This window comes from Canis aureus, chromosome 18 (assembly GCF_053574225.1).
Source record: "Canis aureus isolate CA01 chromosome 18, VMU_Caureus_v.1.0, whole genome shotgun sequence".
In the NCBI taxonomy this organism is placed as follows: Eukaryota; Metazoa; Chordata; class Mammalia; order Carnivora; family Canidae; genus Canis; species Canis aureus.
This window is the reverse complement of record NC_135628.1, coordinates 22,526,163-22,544,966: the sequence shown is the minus strand read 5'-3', so window position 1 is coordinate 22,544,966 and position 18,804 is coordinate 22,526,163. Positions and strand designations below refer to the sequence as shown.

The following is an 18,804-nucleotide window of genomic DNA, read 5'->3' as shown; positions in this document are numbered from 1 at the left end:
TGTCAGTAGGTCTGGGGTAAGACAAGAATCTGCACTCCTAACAAGTTCCCACATAATGCTGATAGGGCAACTCCTGGAACCCACTTTGAAAACCACTGCCGGGGCAGCCCGGTGGCTCAGCGGTTTGGCCATGCCTTCGGCCCAGGTTGTGATCCTGGAGACCCGGGATCGAGTCTCACATCGGGCTCCCTGCATGGAGCCTGCTTCTCCCACTGCCTATGTCTCTGCCTCTCTCTCTCTCTCTCTGTATGTCTCTCATGAATGAATAAATAAAATCTTTAAAAAGAAAAAAAAAAAGAAAACCACTGCCTCAGACTACACCTCAAGCCTCAGACTGAAAGCTTTTAGAAACTGGGACACCGTATGTCCAAAAATCTCACGGAGGAGGACATCTCAAGTTGGCTGTCACGTAGACATGGGTAGATCTCATCCTGCCCACCCAGTTCGCTCTATAAAGGCAGTGACTGGCCCAAGGCTAAGAGGCAGAGGCACTGCTGGGAGTGGATCCATTCTCTGATTCTCTGGCTCCCAGTCCAGTGCTCTCCCCACGTTGAGCCCTGTGCTCAACGGCCTGGCAGTAGGAGCAGAATGACTGGACTGTACCCTACTTCTGCCATCCATTTGTGACTATGAGTAAACTACTTAAGCCTCTCTAGCCTATGACCCCCAGGGGTTCTTTGAGTGAAAGTCCGAGAAACCAACCTGGCAAGTGAAACCAAAAAAAATATATATCTTGGACAAATACCAGTGTCAAGAGCACACTATGAAGTCGCACACACAAGTTGTCTTTCTGATGCCAGCTTTATTCAATCGTAAGGCAAAGTTAATCATAATTATAAAGCAGTTTCAGGTTTCAAAACTCAGTGACATTTCACCATGTGATTAAACTTGGCTTCTTACAATGCACAGAGAGCAGAAGAGAAGACAAGCCACACAACAAACAGATAACAGAGGGTGTAGGAAGTGAGGGAACCAAACGTGAAGTCAGTCTGTGGGCCAGTGGTTGAGATAAGGCCTCGGTCTGGTCTGGTTTGGTCTGGTCTGGTCTGGTCCAGGTCAGCTCTCAGCACTTATTGCTTCTTGTGTTCAAGCACAGAAGGATCTGTTCTGTTTCAAGATCAATCCGGCAGAGCCTTTAGGGGCAGGTGCCTTTTTTTAAGTGGTCAGACGTAGAGGGGTCAGGTCTGGAGAGTCTGCCCAAATCCTCCCCTTTTTAATGGGATTTCATCAGTCCCGGGCCCCTGCAGACCTCCTCTACTTCTGCCTATTATGGGTTCTGGAGTATCGTCAGCTGATGCTGGTCCCAGTGAGATCTCCTCGCTGCAGTACCTTAGCTGCTTGCACCATTGCTCCACACAGGCTCCTGCTTGACACGAGAGACTCCTTGACAACCAGTTTAAGGAAGTAAGAGGAGAGGCAAGCCCTGGCACAGCTTCACGAGAACGGAAGCCAGACCACAACAATGTGGTGCAGACAGGAATGGTCTGGTCGGACACACCCTCTGCAGCAGAATGTCCATGGCCCTTGGCATTGGCCCCGGAGTCCAGCCCGGCTCACAGGCCTACCCATGGCCAAGGAGAATGGAGCCCCTGTTCTGGAATCAGCACACTAGATCCAAGAAGTGATTCTTCAAATGGAAATCAGGAAGGATGAGTAGATGCCGGACAACCAAAGAACAAGTAATTCCTCCCCAGCCTCTGTCTGGTCTCCGGTAAACCAAGATGATGACAGCCACCTCACAAGTTCCCCGAAGATCTAATGAGGTCGTGTAAGCAAAGCACTTAGGCTAGCACCCGGTGAGTGCTTCACAGTTACTAGCTGCCATTGCTGTTTTCATTATTCTTTGTAGTCATCATCACCACCTCTAAAGGCTGCATGGTTCCCCATTCCCCAATGACTCCAACGAGCTCCAAAGGACATCTCCATTAATTATATATATGCTAGAGATCTGCTGCTTGAAGCAGCTCTGAACCTGTGAGAAAAACCCAAGTGGATCTACCCTATATGCTTTGAGGCCTTCAAATACCCCACACTCACTTGTAACTCAGATGCTAGACAATGAGCTACTACAGAATTAGAGCTGGGAAGGGATTCTAAGCTACTTTCATGGCTATGCTAGAGAACAGGTTGTTAGATCTCATTCAGTTTCAGTTACAAAGGTGGTAAAAACCCAACTTTGGATTCAATTCCTGTGTAGCATCATAGAAAGCAATTCAAAAGCTCAAAAGAGACGTTAAGCCCCTCCTCCCACTCAGTTCCATCTGGCTGCCACAAGCCACACACACACAAAAAAAACAAACAGGACAGGATTTTGCCTGGGTCATCCTCTGAGGATTCCCAGCCCCATTCTCTTTCCCCTCCTCCTTTAGACAATCAGCAGCCTGGATCATGACCTGTAGAAAAATGGAAATCTTCTCCCCAGAGTCCCAATTAAAATCCAGACTCATTCCCTTTGAGCTACGTGTCCCCACTGTAACTAACACTCTATCCCCTTCTAAACTGTAAGTTCCAGGAGGGGACGTTCCACATCTGTCCAATTCACCATATTCCCCTGTACACAGCCTAGCACCTGACACAATACATATTATGTGTGTGAGCAGAAATCAAACTCCCACTTTTTCATTCCAGGGAGGCATTTACTTCAATGTTTATAATGTTTGTGAGATTTAAAAAATATTATTATTTAGCTTTTGCTTTGAAACATTTCAGATTACTGCCCATCACAAACGATTTGGGGAAGAAAAATTTGTTTTCTAAGACTTAAACTATAACTTTAAATTTTTTGTATTACAGCATTTGATATCAAGAAAGTAAGTATGGGATTCTTTAACTGTACTACATTTTAATACATAAGTGGAGAAATGTTATACTGAGAAATGTGATCCACACATCTTTTAAAAATTAGATTTTAATATGTTAACTGTAGAGAGTAAACAAAATAAATTTGATTTTATACTGACAGTCACAGATCCTTTGATGATCTCTTGGGCTGTTCATGGCAATTTGATTATGTTCTGCTTACATTAAAGCTATTTTTCAATTCAGGTCTACTCTCTGTGAGTAAACAAAGACATCCAGAGAGTGACATAATGCTCATCTAAAAAAATTTTATATGAAAGCAATGTGCTTCTCAGCCGTAAGTCCACTTATTATTTAAGAATCATATTCCACTCATATTCCAAGGGTCTTGGGAAGCCTAGAAACAAAACAATCACTTTCTGACTCACAAACCAACAGATTTAGGCAGGGTGATTATAAATCAAGTCCAGAAAAATTCAATTTCAGGGTATAAACATTGTGAATAAGAACAATGACATTACCATTGCATTTTCTCTATTTTTCCAAAATGGAGGAAATAGTTCATCAACTTAAAAACAAAAGAATCAGATAAATAACTAAAGGAACAACTCTCTCATGCTGCTTCTCCATTTATTATAAAAAATTTTTAAATTTTCACATCGATGAAGCAAGCCCAGGAATGACACTGCAAGACTACAGCCTGCCTGCCACAAGCTTCCCACAAAGAATCATCTTTGAACAAATCAATATTTCTCAATCTTTTCATATAAGAGGAATCATTTATGAAATGAAAAATATTTTACTTCAGACTTTAAAAAATTCATATATCTTTAATTTACGAAAAATCTCAGATATATGTAACAGTATACAGTAGCACTACCCCAACAGAAATGTAATATGACTCATATACATAATTTTAATGTTTAACCTATTAAAAAGATCAAAGGAAACAGATGAAATTAGCTTTAATTATATATTATCATACTATATCCAAAATATTATTATTTGAACATATAAACAAAAATTGAAATAATTTTACATTTTTTGTACTAACTCTTCAAAACGCAATATATACGTTATACTTGTAGTACATCTCAATAAGCATTAGCCACATTTCAAGTGCTCAGTAGCAACACGTGGCCAATGGCTGCCCTAGTAAACTGAAATATAGAGAATAGTTTTTAAAACCCCATGAATTAATCACCCAGCTTCAGTCATCATTAACTCATTAACTCATGGATAGCCTTGTTCCCTCTAAATTCTCTGCCCAACCTCAGATTATTTTGAAGCAAATGCTAAAAAATCATAACATTTCATCCATGTCCAAATTCCCTTATCTTCTTTTTTAACAACTGTACAATTGCTCAAATTGGGATCTAAGCAATCAAATATGAAAGCTCTTTTAAACGAGATTTTTAAAGACACCGACATGATAAGAATTGTACTTTTAATAAAATGCTTCTTTGATTCAGATGTTTATTACACACTGCTCTCATCCCAAGACACAACGAACAAGACTCAAAGGAACTTCTGGTTTAGTTCCTGGCTGCACACTAGGACCACTCAAGGGGGACTTAATAATACTAGTTCCATCAATGGGCAAATGGATAAATAAAACATGGTATTACAAACTACGGGGTGGTATCAGGCAATGAAAAAGAAAAGTCCTGATCCAAGCTGTAACAGAGATGAACTCTGAATACAACACTTCCATTGATAGAAGCTAGACACAAAAAGACCACATACTATATGATTCCAATTACATGAAATGTCCCAATAGGAAAATCCATACTGGGGATCCCTGGGTGGCTCTGGGGTTTGGCCCCTGCCTTCGGCCCAGGGTGTGGTCCTGGAGTCCCAGGATCAAGTCCCTTATCAGGCTCCCCATAGGGAGCCTGTTTCTCCCTCTGCCTCTCTCTTTCTGTGTCTCTCATGAATAAATAAATAAAATCTTAAAAAAAAAAAGAAAAAAAATTGATACAGACATAAAGTAAGTTAGTGGTTTCAGGGTGACAGAGAAGACTGCTAATGGGTGTCATCTCTTTTGTGGGTGATGAAATGTTCTAAAATTAATTACGGTGATGGTTACACAACTGTGACTATGCCAGGAATCACTGAATTGTATACTTTAAGTGGGTGAACTGTATAAAATATGAAAGCTATCTCCATAAAGCTGTTGCTTTAAAAATAAGTAACTGGATGAAGTTTATGTCATTCACACAATGGGATACTATCCAGCTATGATACAGAATGGAAAAAAAAAAAAAAAAAAAACTCCTTTAAAGCAAAACAAAACAACACAACCCCAGTGACCAGCTCTTTTTACCCCAAGCCCCTTGATCCAAAAGCTTCGGGAGTGGGGCCTACAGAGGGAAATTTATTAAAAACGATTCTAATGTTCAACAAATAAGAGTCAGTGGCTTCAGAAAAGAGTCAGTCAAGTGATCAACAGTTACAGAATGGTATGCTCACTGCTCCCTATAAAATGGGTAGGCCCAGAGTGCCAGGAGCATTCTCCAACTTCAACATGGGGAGACAGCAGAGGACTTCGTGCACAGGATATCCATGCTGAAACATGACAGACAAGTGGGACTCAGCCAGGTGGATGTGAGTGAGGAAGAGGAGATTACAAAGAGGATAGAAGTTTATGCAAAACGGGGAGGCCAGAGCACATGACACATAGCCCTGCGGATATAGGCAGGGGCTGAAATGAGTTCAACGTGACTGGGAAACACAGCAAAGTGATGAATGACGAACTGTGAACCAGAGCTGATTCATGGAGGATCTAGTAAATCTGGTTAAAAACGTGAAATGTTCATTTATCTATAAAAAAGTGAACAAGGGACGCCTGGGTGGCTCAGTGGTTGAGCATCTGCCTTTGGCTCAGGGCGTGATCCCAGGTCCGGGAATCGAGTCCCACATCAGGCTTCCTGCAAGGAGCCCGCTTCTCCCTCTGCCTGTGTCTCTGCCTCTCTGTGTCTCTCATGAATAAACAAAATCTTTTCTAAAAAGTGAACAAAATTTAGTTTCAATTCCATACTGTTTTAATCTGTTTTTAATAACATTACCAGATATATGAAAAAATAGTGCATTTAAGATAAAAGACATTTATTCTACAAACAATGTTTGTTTTGTGAATGGGTCTGAGAGCTCCTTGCAGTATCTCCAAGGTGAAAACAATCAGAATGGGCACTCTCTGTGGATTTCAATAAATAGGATTTCTTTCACTTCAACCTAAATTGATGAAGACATTACAGTATTGTGGACCAAAATGTAGAAAACAAAATGCTACATTCCAATGACTTTTTTCCCAGAATATTCTAACAATATAACCAAATATAACACTTTCATATTCTCTCTTTAATTGAGCACCTACTATGGATAGCCTACTGTGCTTGGCGATCTGATGGATAGAAACATGAGGCATGGGCACATGCTTTCAAGGCATTTACAGTCTACTGAGGGAGGCAGTACATTTGAATAAATAACAAGCCAGGAGGCACCAGAGTGGAGGAATTGGTTGAGAGTGGGGGGAGATATGAAAGGAATAAAGAGCTAAAGGAAAGAAAGAAATCAATATACTCAGTGGTGAGAAACTGAACTGAGGACTTTCACCTTTTAGTTCAGCCTTGAAAGACTTGGTTTTTCACAGCAAGAGACAATGAACGTGCTTTCTAGGCAACAAGAGGGTAGGCAAAAAGCAAAATGTTCAGTTGCTGAGTAAAGTGCAGGCTGCCAGTGCTCAGGGTTGGGGAATGAAGGGTAAAGGCGGGCACTGAGCCCAGGCTGCCAAATCCTGACTCTAGGCTAAGGACTCTACGACTAAATGGGGAAAGAAAGGACCTGGGGTTTCAGTCTCAGATCCATCTAGTATTAGCTGTAAAGCAGCCACACCTGGAGCTATAACAGTACCTACTATGGGTGCCTGGGGTGGCTCAGTCAGTTAAACATCTGCCTTTGGCTCAGGTCACGATCCTGGGATTGAGCCCCGTGCTGGGCTCCCTGCTCAGTGGGGAGCCTGCTTGTCCCACCCTCTGGGGCCCTCCTCCCCAACACATGCTTTCTCTCTCTCTCCCATAAATAAATAAAATCTTTAAAAATAATAACAGGCCTACTCTGGTCTTGCTCTGAGGATTAAAGGCAATAAGTCATCTACAGCACATAGGACAGTGTGGCACAAGAAGTTCAGCAGCTACTGCTGCTGCTATTAATTTCATTACAATTAACTATATAAGCCACTCAGGAATTTTTAGCAACACAATGACAGCATTTAAAGAATTTACCTGCCTGTGATATGCAGGAGAGCCCGAGGGAGGAAAGTCCACCTGTAAGTAATGTTAGGACAGTGCGCAGAAGTCCCTAAGACCCTGAACTAACAGGGTGCAGGGGCAACAGGAAAGGATCCGTGTGAAAGGTGCTGAGGAGGAGAGAGCCAAGAGTTCGGGTAAGCATAAACTGTGGCCTGAAACAGTAGCGACTGGGAAGTCAAGACAGAATTTTCCAGAAGAGAGGGCTGAAAAGCTGATGAATAAGATGTAGACAGAAAAGAAATTCACAGGGAACTATAAACAACTCTCAATTATGCATGGAAGGCTCTTTCAACTGAACAGCTTCCATCTTCCTCTTTAGGCACACCCCCATCACTTCTGTGGGCATTTAGGTTGGAGGGTTCCCCAACCCCTCCTGGGGTACTCCTGAAATGGAATTAACAGTTAAGAAAACATAGTATTTCTAAGAGGCACATTATAAATAAAACTGAATTATTCAGCTCCTCGGGTAGGGAAAAACATTAAACTACCCCCTAAAACTGGAATGGAAGTAGAAGGAAAAAAGGATGGCATATTCCTTTCCACCCTATTTTGCCATTAGCCCTTTAGGTGGTAATCATGAAACAAACTTCTCCTTGCCCTCAGTTTCAGTACAAGAGAGCAAAGAGCTGAAATGTAGCACCTTTACTAAAAGGTTGCTGCAGGAGCATTTAAGAGTCTGTAGTGCTTTCTGACTCTCCCCAGTTCTAGGAATGGAAACAGAGAAACCAGCTAGCTTTCCATCACTTTTCCTTAAGAGGCATAAAGCATCCCTGTGTTCAGAGTTCATTTACCATAGTGGGTAAGACCCATCAGGTTTCTCTTTAGATTTAGGTGAAAGTTTCAATGTAAGTGAAAGAATTTCCTTTCCTCCTTATTATTAAATGTCCCCCATCTACCAAGCCCACAAACCATAAGCTCAACCACAAAAATCAATGGCAGTAAAAGTCTCAACAATTCCAAAAAGAGTACAACTAGATGCTTGATAACCGGCAGCAGTTAAGTGCACAGCCCAACCTGGCATGGTTTAAATGCATTGTATCACTGGACTCTGTAAGTCAGCAATTCATTGAATAGTGGGAGCAGGAGAGATTTCTGTGCCGTGGAAGGAGCTAAAGATTCAGAGTCAGAAAGTCAATTAAGAAAATCTAGTTCAGCAATTTACTATCGACCTGAGGTTAGTTCTTGAACCTAGGCTGCAGTTTCTTGATCTGAAAAATGGAGACAACCTCAAAACACTGCCTCTAAGAGGGTGAAGATTAAATCAGCAAATGCAAGCTATGGCAGCCTGGTGGGATCTGTCCTACAATAAAACTGTGAGCTAGTATCAAAACTGTATCTCAATAATGATAAAGCACCAAGTATTCTTTTGGCTAAGCAATACAGTTTTTAGTATATGTGCTGCCGAAGCGAGCACTAAGCAATACAGTTTTTATTACAAATAAAGCTAAACGTCTATTGGCTGTAATGGTGAAAACCACATTTTAGCTTCTTGGAAGTGGTCCAGCACAACAGAAAATGAACTAGAATTTTAGTTCTGCCAGGATAATCTTGGGGAAACTGGTTAACCTGCTAGAGCCTCAACTTCCTATCTGCTTAGAAATACCTAACTAATAATAAGACTATGATAATGTTTAATGAGATAATCTATATAAATCTCCTAGCACATATCCAGTTCTTAGTAGGTACTCAATCAATCATAGTTACTGGTACACGTCAATTTTCCCAACAGGAAAAAAAAAAAAAAAAGATATATAAGCATGAAAATCAAAACCAGCTGTGAAATCACCATTCTTCATATTTTACAGAGAAGTTTTTATTCATTTATCCCATAATTTTTTCTTGCATCCCTACTCTGTGTCAGGCACTCTTGTTGACTTTGGGGATGGAATGATGGACAAGACAGATAAGGTCTCTGCTTGCCCGGAACTTCCACTCTAGTGGGGGGAAGGCAGACAGTAAACAGCCCCAGGAGATAATTTCAGACAGAGAGGAGTGCTATGAGGAACACAAAACAGGGTGGGGTGCCAGCACGCTGGTTGGGGGGCTGCGGGGGGTGATGGGGGAGGAATGATCATTTAGCTAGGGTGCATTTCAGCCCAGGCCTGCCTGATTGGTGCCCTTTGGCCAGAAGGGGAAATTCATCTTGTATGACATTTAGAGGTAGAGTCTGGATGATCAGAAATCAGACCTACATTTTTACCAGTGTGGGGATCTCTTCTGCAGCTGCAGCTTAAAATATTTCTAAATACCCAACCCAGCGCTCCAACTGTGAGGGTCCGCGCAACATCTGGGGGCTTGGGTGGGGTGGGGAGGGCTTCAGATGCACCCAGCACGGTTCCCGTGCACGTCCAAAGCGACAAGTTCAGAGTCGCCCCCCCTCCCCCCGCCCCCAGGTCAGGGTCCTGCTGAGGCCGGTACTTTGTGAGACGCCGGGGGAAGAGGGCAGGTGTGCAGAAGGTGGCCGGCAAGTTGCATTAACGAAGGAAGGCGGCTTGCCCGGCTTAAGAAATATCTGGACGATCAACCATAACGCCCTCCAGTGACTCTAGGGGCTGCAGACGCTCCCCAGGGCGCGGGACGCCCAAGGGGCGGGTGTCCCCGGCGGGGCTAACCGGGAGGGGGGCAGGCGGAGCCGGGGGGCGGCGAGCGGGCCCGGGCCCCCAGCACGCCCCATCCCGCGGAGGCGGCGCCGCCCGCGCTCGGCGCCCCACACAGGTTTCCTGTATCTCCCGCCCCGCGCCGCGCCTCTCGCTGCCCAGGCAGGACAGTCCCTCCGAGGACGGCGCTCCAGGGTGGGCAGCAGCAGCCCGGCCCTGCCCCCGGAGCCCGGCGCCGGCCGCCGCAGCCATCCCCGCCGCTCGGGGCGGCCCCAGTGCCGGTTCCTCCCCGGGTCCCCGGGGTCTGGGGCCCTCCCCCACCCGCGGCGCTTGCCAGCCCCCACCCCCAGGACCATCCCGGCGGGCGCGCGGGCGCTCACCTGCCGCGCTCAGCCGCCGGGGACGCCGTCTGTGGCTCCGGTGCCGACTCCCGGATCCGTCCCCAGAGCCGGGAGGAGGCAGAGCCCGCCGCTCCGGTCCCGCTCCGCAGCGCGCCGAGGGCCGCTCCCGCGCCAGCCGCAGGCGATCGAGGCGGGGACGGCCACCGGCGGATGCACAGCGGGGCCAGAGCCCGCACCGCGCGCCGGCCGCCCTGCGCCGGGGCCCTGCTGCCCTGCCCGGCTCGCTGCCCCGCGCTCGCGAGGCCGGTCCCCGGTACTTTGCCCAGAACTTCTCCGCGCGCCGCCCGTAGGTGAGCGGGAGGAGCAGCGCAGGGGCGGGGGCGAGGGGGAGGAGCCTGTGGCGGCCCCGGGGGCGGGGCCACGCGGGGGGCGGGCGGGCGCCGGCAGCAGGACCGCGCCCCCACCAATCAGGAGTCGGCTCCGAGGAAGGGGGCGGGGCGATGCGCTGGGCAGGGGCGAGCGGCTTCCGTGACGCAGGCTGGGCAGTTGGGACCCAGGTTCCCGGCAGGTGGGGAGGGGGGAGCGGGGAGCTGCAGCAGCGCCGAAAAAGGGCCGCCGGCAGCCCCGCGCGCAGCTCACGTGCTGTGGGGGCTCAACGAATGTTCCTCGAGCGGCGTGTCCAGGCCCGGGAAGGAGGGAAGAGAAGCAGAACGGGGAGACGAGAGGGCGGAGCGGGAGGGGCTGGTTCAAGGAGACCGTGCCAGGGGACACACGTGCAAACGGGCAAAGCGGACTCGACCTCGTGAGGGTGTCACAGGCAAAGGGATGGAGAACGGAGAGGAAAACATAGTGAAAGGAGGGCTCGGCATCGGATGACAAAGGACAGAATCGGCGGGGGACGCCCGTCCAAGACTGTGACCCTAACATCCAGAGGCAGTGATGCAGAGTCGTGCCGGGGTCCCAGGAGAGGACCTGAGGGGACTGTGGTGGTTTTGTTCCATGCTCTTCATGGACGAGGGGGCAGGGGGAGAGGGCATCGCAGTTGCAATGAAACTGCCCAGCTCCTGGATGGACACGCAAGTCCGCCCGACCTGACTGCCCACTCGCTCCTCGCCTCCTTGGACCCTAGCAGGAAGGCAGCCTGGGTCACCTGGGGCCACGTTAGAGACCGCAGCACAGTGCCCCAACTGGCCGGGTGGGGAAGGGAATTCATTTACTCGGCGCCTGCTGCGGGCGCCTGGAGCAGATGGGCGCTCGCTTGGGTGATGACTGCACCCCGGTTCCTGCTCTCCAGGGGCTTACGTTCCGGCGGGAAGCGCACCAGGCACAGAGAACGTAGACAAATGTAGACAAACGAGTAACTACTGCTGAACGCTGAGGTCATTGCTAAGCGGAGTTGTCACAAGTATGCGGTAGGGCGCTGGGAAGTGCCCTGTGGGCTTCTAGGCGGAGGTGGCTTGCTCTTCCTTCCTTCTTTTTTTTTTTTTTTCTTTCTTTCTTTCTTTCTTTCTTTCTTTCTTTCTTTCTTTCTTTCTTTCTTTCTTTCTTTCTTTCTTATTTTATTTATTTATTCATGAGAGACACAGAGAGAGAGAGAGAGAGAGGCAGAGGGAGAAGCAGGCTCCATGCAGGGAACCCAATGTGGGACTCGATCCCGGGACTCCAGGGTCACGCCCTGGGCGGAAGGCGGGAGCTAAACCGCTGCGCCAGCCGGGCTGCCCCGGAGGTGGCTTTCGTGCAGATTCCAGAACCGGGGAAAGGAGCGGCCACGCCGCGCTGCAGGCAAAGGAAAAGAAGCTCCCTGGAGACGCAGCGAACCTGCCCGAGCGAGCTGAACAATGCGTGTGACTCGCCGGCTCCGAAATGTTCAATTGCAGCGCCACGTATCACCTGCGGCCCTGGACGCGTTTCCCGCCTCCCAGCTGACCCCAAATTGAGGTTTCCAGGTGTCTTGCCAGAGCCACACTATCTACGATTCATTCGCGGCGCTAGGTTTTCCGCGTGCCGGGGCGATCCCCGCGGCGTCGGGAACGTCTGGGATCCGGGGGGCGGGCGAGGGCGGGAGCGTCCCCACGCGCGCAGGACCCGCCTCGCGCGCACCCAGGGCCTTCGCGGGCCAGGCCTGAAATCGGATGACTCGGAAATTCTCCAGTGGAGCCCCGCCCCGGCGGAAGCCAGGTGGCCCCGCAGGTCTAGCGGGCCCTGAGCCAGTCCGGAAGATCTCGGGGGGCACCTGGGCCACGCGCGGCCCGCAAGGCCCGAGCCGCTCAGACTTTGTTTTGCAAACCCTTCCTCCAGTTTTCTGTAATTCCCCCCTGGGAGACAGGCTCGCTCTTTCCTCCCTCTCCTCCAAGCTCTTTCTCCCCCCACCCCCTTTTTTTTTTTTTCATTTCCACTCTCAACCTCCCACTCTTCACCCCGTTTCATTAGCCTTGTTTTGTTTTTGTTTTTCTGCAGGAGACAAGCTTTTTTTTTTTTTTCCATTCTCCCAAGATTAAATGATTATTAAAAAAAAAAAAAGCACGGGGGGGACAAGCTTTAAATCCTAAAGGAAGTTATTAGCATAGGGCTTTCTTGTTGAAACTAGCAAACCCTTCCTAGCTTTTTCTTCAATTTCTTCCAAATAGCCAAGTGTGTCTTATTTGTTTTGTCTATTTGTACTTGCCATTAGAAACGACAAATACCCACCATTTGCTTCGACGTGGATGGAACTGGAGGGTATTATGCTGAGTGAAATAAGTCAGTCGGAGAAGGACAAACATTATATGGTCTCATTCATTTGGGGAATATAAAAATTAGTGAAAGGGAATAAAGGGAAAGGAGAGAAAATGAGTAAAAATATCAGTGAGGGAGACAGAACATGAGAGACACCTAACTCTGGGAAACAAACAAGGGGTAGTGGAAGGGGGCGGTGAGCGGGGGTTGGGGTGACTGGGTGATGGGCACTGAGGGGGGCACTTGGCGGGATGAGCACTGGGTGTTATGCTATATGTTGGCAAATTGAACTCCAATAAAAAAAATTTTAAGAAATTTTTTAAAAATGTACTTGAGGCAGTTAATTGGATAGGATGAGTTATTCATATTCACACTGCGACTCACCTCCAAGAAAGTAAGGAACATACTGTGCCTTTTCAGAGTTTCATTTCCTCTTCTAAATAAGCTTCCAGGTTCACCAGCCTCTAAAAACAAAAGGAAAAAAAAAGTTGAATCCCATGCAGAGCTCTAATTTTTGAAAAATCTCAATATCCTAAATCTGCTTTCTCCTCAGTTTTGTTTTATTTTATTTTATTTTATTTTATCTTATTTTATTTTATTTTATTTTATTATTTTATTTTTTTCCCTCGGAGTTTTATTTTAAAGCAAGGACCTGAATGTCCCCTCTGGTGGAGATGAGTGGTTCTATAGTAAGAGTTTCTGAGGATCCTCTTTCAACTGTTGAACAAATACTTTCTATCTTTGGAGGCATACCCATCACGGTGGGAATTTTCCAGAATTGACTGAATGTTCTGAGCTTCTGAAATTGGTAATAGGCAAGATGTTTCTCGAGTGTATGTGTTTTGATGGTAAAGGAAGCTGATGATAATGGAGTGTCAACGGTGCGGAACGCCCGAGGCCTCTAGAATAAGACTACCTGGGTTCCTGTCCGGTCATGACCACTTCCTGATTCTGAGATCACCTTTCTCTGTTTTCTCATTTTCTTCCTGTGCAGTAAAGGCATTGGATTGGATCAGGGGTGACATATCTTACTTAGCTTACATGCTGCCATTCCCTGCCCTGCCTCATATCAGACATCGCTATTAAGTAAAGGCTATCGGGACGCCTGGGTGGCTCAGCAGTTGACTGTCTGCCTTTGGCTCAAGGCATGATCCTGGGATCTGGGATCGAGGTCCGTATCAGGCTCCCTGCAGGGAGCCTGCTTCTCTCTCTGCCTGTGTCTCTGCCTCTCTCTCTGTGTCTCTCATGAATAAATAAATAAAATCTTTAAAAAAAAGAAAAAGTAAAGGCTATCTTTCCTACTGAGTCCAAATAGGGCCTCAGAATCCTTCTCAATACAGTGCTTTACAAAGCTGCTACTGATAAATCAGTGTCCAGTGTCCACATGTTGGTAATACAGAATCCAGAATCCCCATGCTGGGGCTATATGAACTTTAAGCCTTTTTACTTTATTAATTTATTTTAAGATCTTATTTATTTATTCATGAGAAACACACAGAGAGAGAGGCAGAGGGAGAAGCAGGCTCCACGCAGGGAGGCTGATGTGGGACTCCATCCTGAGACTCCAGGATCACGCCCTGGGCCAAAGGCTGGCGCTAAACTGCTGAGCCACCCAGGGATCCCAAGCCATTTTAAGATTAAGATCTTACATCATCTTTCCCCCAGGGAGCCTGCTTCTCCCTCTGCCTGTGTCTCCATGTCTCTGTGTCTCTCATGAGTAAATAAATAAAACCTTTTTTAAAAAAACATCTTAAATCATCATACAATTAGAGCTTCAATCTTCTAGAATGGTGAATATATGACAAATGTGATGAGAAGGAACCATAATTCATCACCTCATCAATCCCTTTTATGGGGGTGGAGGACAGAGTTCATTCCAGCAATTTGACTGTAATCGTACAGCTTTATGAGTGGCTAGACGCTGAGTCTCCTACCTCCTCAAAGTGTCCTCTTTTTGCCACCTCCATCGTCAATGAGAGGTGGAAGAAACAGTTGTCTGAAGTGATGATACAACCTTCCCCATCCTGTACATATTTTTTCTCCTTAATCTGGAATATGAATCAAAGTATTTAGTCTCATAGGAACACCTTGTAAGCATTCTTTCAAAAGCATTAGTCCTCATGACGAAAGACTGCACAATGGAGGAATTCACCAATTCCCCTATTAAATGTAGATTGACAGGCTCCTTTGTAAAAGGATCCATTTTTAGCAGGCACTTTAAGAGATCCAAAGATGAATCAGTGGGTGTCCCTGCCCTCAATATTTTTATAGTTTCATATATTGGACAGATCAGAAATGGATATAAATAACCAATACAGGCTAAAAAATAGAAAAAGTCCTGTAAGAGGTACCAAAACTGTGTTTAGAGAAGCGTGAAATCATTTGGGGACTTGGGAGCAAAGAATCGCTTCCTGCATGTCTTTGTTGACATTTTTAGCTTTTTGATCAAATATTGCTATTTACTGTAGTCAAGCCATCCTCGTAGAGGGAGTGGCACCACTGTTAGGGTTCCTGGTGTAGACAGAGTTCCTGCTCAGTTTAAGTGGATACTACCAGGGCAACTAAAGTTCATTCTCACTCTGATAGTGATCTTCACCAGATGTTGAAAATCTCTGGAATGTTCTAGAGAAAGACTGCTCATCTTTAATGACAACAGCCTAGGTTTCTGCCAAGCATCTGATAGAACCAGTTTTTTAGCACATTATACTGTGGGAGCACAGGCTACATGTAAAAAAGGAACATGGAAGAAGTGAAGGGCACTAACGTCATATACATTGAGCCATGACACCATATTTCCTTCAGGACTGAGCTACCTTGGAAGTCAAGCTGAGCATTCCATTGACTTTTCGAGACTGTCTTCCTAGCACACGGGCATTCTGTAGTATTCTTTTGGGTAAATATTAAGTATAAAAATAATAACCCACACGTGTTAAGTATTTACATAGCAGCCACAGCCGAACTGGGCTCCTAAAATTCTGTCACTCCTGCCACCGTCAGGAGGCTGCCCATCTGGATGGATGCCTGGGTGGCTCAGCGGTTGAACATCTGCCTTCAGCTCAGGGTGTGATCCCAGAGTCCCAAGATCGAGTCCCACATCAGGCTCCCTACTGGGAGCCTGCTTCTCCCTCTGCCTATGTCTCTACCTCTCTCTGTGTCTCTCATGAATAAATAAATAAAATCTTAAAAAAAAAAAAAAGGAGGGCTGCCCATCAAACCAGAAAGACTTGGCAAAAGTGCCAGACCCAAGCCCCTCTTGCCCCAACCACAGCAGCAAAACGATGACTCGAATCCTGCTTCTCCTCTCTTACCTCATTTCCCAGTTCATGCCTTGCATGCATGCATCTGATTGGTACATTCCAAGTCACATTCACAAGTCTACCTGCAAGGAGGGCTGGGAAATGTAATCTTCAGCTTTTCAGCCTCTCCAGTAAGGCACGTTAGAAGGAGGTTGGGTCAGATTGAGTGAGCATCCACCACGTCTTTCCTTCAAAGCTCCAACAAGCATCTTGGCAGAAAAAAGTCCTATGTGTTGCATCCTCTTTGACGTGTTTCAGTAGATATAGAATAACCCAGAAAGCCAAGACCTGTACCAGCCTCCCTCAGTTCCCATCTCAGTCTCTACCAGCAACGCCACTGTATCCCAAAGCACCAGCATTTCTTGCCTCTATTTAGTTAGGTGCTCATCTGATATTCGCTTCTGGATTATAAGTGGTTTTTCTTATTCTTCCCTTCAACATAACACAGTGTTCCCTACGTAAAAGATGTTTTATCTGTTGTTTATTGAACAAATGCATAAACATATTTTTCCCAAAACTATGATCTAAATTCATTTAGCAAGGTAGTAAAATTATGTTCCTCTTGTCTGCTAGAATACTTTGGCTTCAAAGAAGAGAAAACCAATTAAAAATCACTTAACAGGAAGGAGATGTATTATCTCACATTACAGGAAGTCTGCAGATATAGTGATTTCGGTGTTGGTTCATTCAGAAGCTCAAACATGTCAGCAATAGTCCCAGGTTCTTCCTGTCTTTCTGCTCTGCCAAGCTCACCATGAGGGCTTCCTCCTCAGGCTGGACATGATGCAGATACACCAGTTACCAACATCATGTTCAGAGGCAGAAAAGAATATCCCTCCCTTCAGTCATAGTCTATAAGAAGCCTCTCCTACAAGTTCCCCAGCCAGGTGATATTCATGTTTCATTGGCCAGAATTGGGGCACATGGCCATTCACACTTAAAGCAGTTACTAGCCAAGTGTCGGCATGATTGATTTAGACCAGGTTCTCCCTGGAAAAATGAAACCAAACAAAAAGCTGGAGTTCAATTAGCAAATATTGTAGACTGTGTTACATTTCATCAATATCTGCTTTCCTTTACTAAGAGAGGATTATACTCCCCTTCCTCCCACCCACTACCCCATCCCCACCATCCACTGAAGTCAGTCTTAGCCACATGACATACTTAGGCCACTAAAATGACAGTAGAAGCCTTAAGAGCCAGGGCTTGCCTTGCTCTGCTAATATCCTATCATGGGCACCAGCACTCTCGCAGTCAGAGACTGTTCCCTCTGCCTGCCTCCTGGTGTAAGAAAGATAAAGATGCAGGAGTATGGACCCAACTGAGGTGAAATACACTCTTACCACAAATGAGAAATAAATTTTTGTGGTTACATCATTGAGATTTTGGAATTGTTACTAACGTATATCTTAATGCATTTCTCCTGTTACATCAGGAAAAAAATGAGGAATAGATGTTGAGAAAGCAACCCCAAGTGTTGCTGTATTTCATTCCAAATAGAAAAGAAAACCAGTATGAACATAGAAGTGATATGACACACCTGACATCAGCATGTCAAAGCATCCCTTGCGCCCTAACTCAGGAGCTGTGATTGTGAGGGACTGAGGGGAGGGCAGAATGGGAAGGAACTGCTTAATGCGTATGACCTTTGACTTTGGAGTGATGGGAATGTCTTGGAAGTAGATAGAACAGGTAGTTGCACAACACTGAGAATATTCTAAATGCCACTGAATTGCTCATTTTTAAATGGTTAGTTTTGGGATACCTGGGTGGCTCAGCAGTTGAGCATCTGCCTTCGACTCAGGGTGTGACCCTGGGATCTGGGATCAAGTCCCCCATTGGGCTCCCTGCAGGGAGCCTGCTTTTCCCTCTGCCTGTGTTTCTGCTTCTGTCTCTCATGAATAAATAAATAAATCTTAAAAAAAATAATAAGATGGTTTGTTTTCTGTTATGTGAATTCACCTCAATTATTTATTTTTTAAAAAGTCAAGGGAGGAGCATCTGGGTGGCTCAGTGGATTAAGCATCTGCCCTTGCCTGGGGTCATGATCCCGGGGTCCTGGGATCAAGTCCCACATCGGGCTCCCTGCTCAGGGGGGAGTCTCCTTCTCCCTCTGCCTGCCAATCCCGCTGCTTGAGCTCTCTTTCTCTCTCTCTCTTTCTCTCTCTCTCAAATAAATAAATAAAATATATTTTTTAAAAAGTCAAGGGAGAGGGAAAAAGGAGTCAACATTTTAAAAATGCTGCCTTGAGGGGATCCTGGATGGCTCAGTCCATTAAACCTCTGTGGTTAAACCTCTGCCTCCAGCTCAGGTCATGAGCTCCTGCTCAGCGGGGAGTCAGCTTCTCCCTCTGCCCTTCCCCTGCTCATGCTTGCTCTCTCTCTGTCTCAAATAAATAAATAAACAAAATCGTTTTTTAAAAATGCTGCCCAGAGAAACAAATCATAAAATAGTGTTATTTTCCCAAGGAAGGCTTTGATGTCCATGGAGAGCAGGTTTAGTGGAGGCTAAAGACAGATTTTTTAAAAATATAAACTATATAAGCCTGCTTCTGTCTCTGCCTATGTCACATAAATGTGAATAAATGTACTCTAGGCAGTGAGGAAAGCATATGGACTTTGTGACATCATCTCTTTTGACTGTACAAGACCTTTCATGTTTAATTTTTTTAAGTTTTTTTTTTCTAGGTTCCAGAAAGTTGGGATTATTAGATAACCAATCCTTGAATACATAGTTTATTCTTCT

At 45.9% G+C, this 18,804-nt stretch overlaps 1 protein-coding gene across 1 annotated transcript; it reads right to left on the bottom strand.

Moving 5' to 3' along the window:
• Positions 1-782: 782 nt before the first annotated feature.
• Positions 783-10,916, bottom strand: LOC144289154 (uncharacterized). Its single transcript, XM_077857424.1, has 3 exons — positions 10,821-10,916; positions 10,087-10,442; positions 783-1,363 (listed from the first exon to the last, which is right to left on the bottom strand). The coding sequence occupies exons 1-3, from the start codon at positions 10,914-10,916 to the stop codon at positions 1,288-1,290; spliced, it is 528 nt and encodes a 175-aa protein (XP_077713550.1). The 3' UTR covers positions 783-1,287.
• Between the last annotated feature and the right edge of the window lie 7,888 nt (positions 10,917-18,804).

What these genes read in the sequence shown, in the direction of transcription:
- LOC144289154 (XM_077857424.1), bottom strand. Translation starts at nt 10,916, where the DNA reads ATGCCGAGCCCTCCTTTCACTATGTTTTCCTCTCCGTTCTCCATCCCT. An exon ending in TCCGCTTTGCCCGTTTGCAC is followed by an intron (nt 10,443 to 10,820) that starts GTGTGTCCCCTG and finishes GGGCCGCCACAG; the next exon opens with GCTCCTCCCCCTCGCCCCCG. An exon ending in CCGGCGGCTGAGCGCGGCAG is followed by an intron (nt 1,364 to 10,086) that starts GTGAGCGCCCGC and finishes CGTGTCAAGCAG; the next exon opens with GAGCCTGTGTGGAGCAATGG.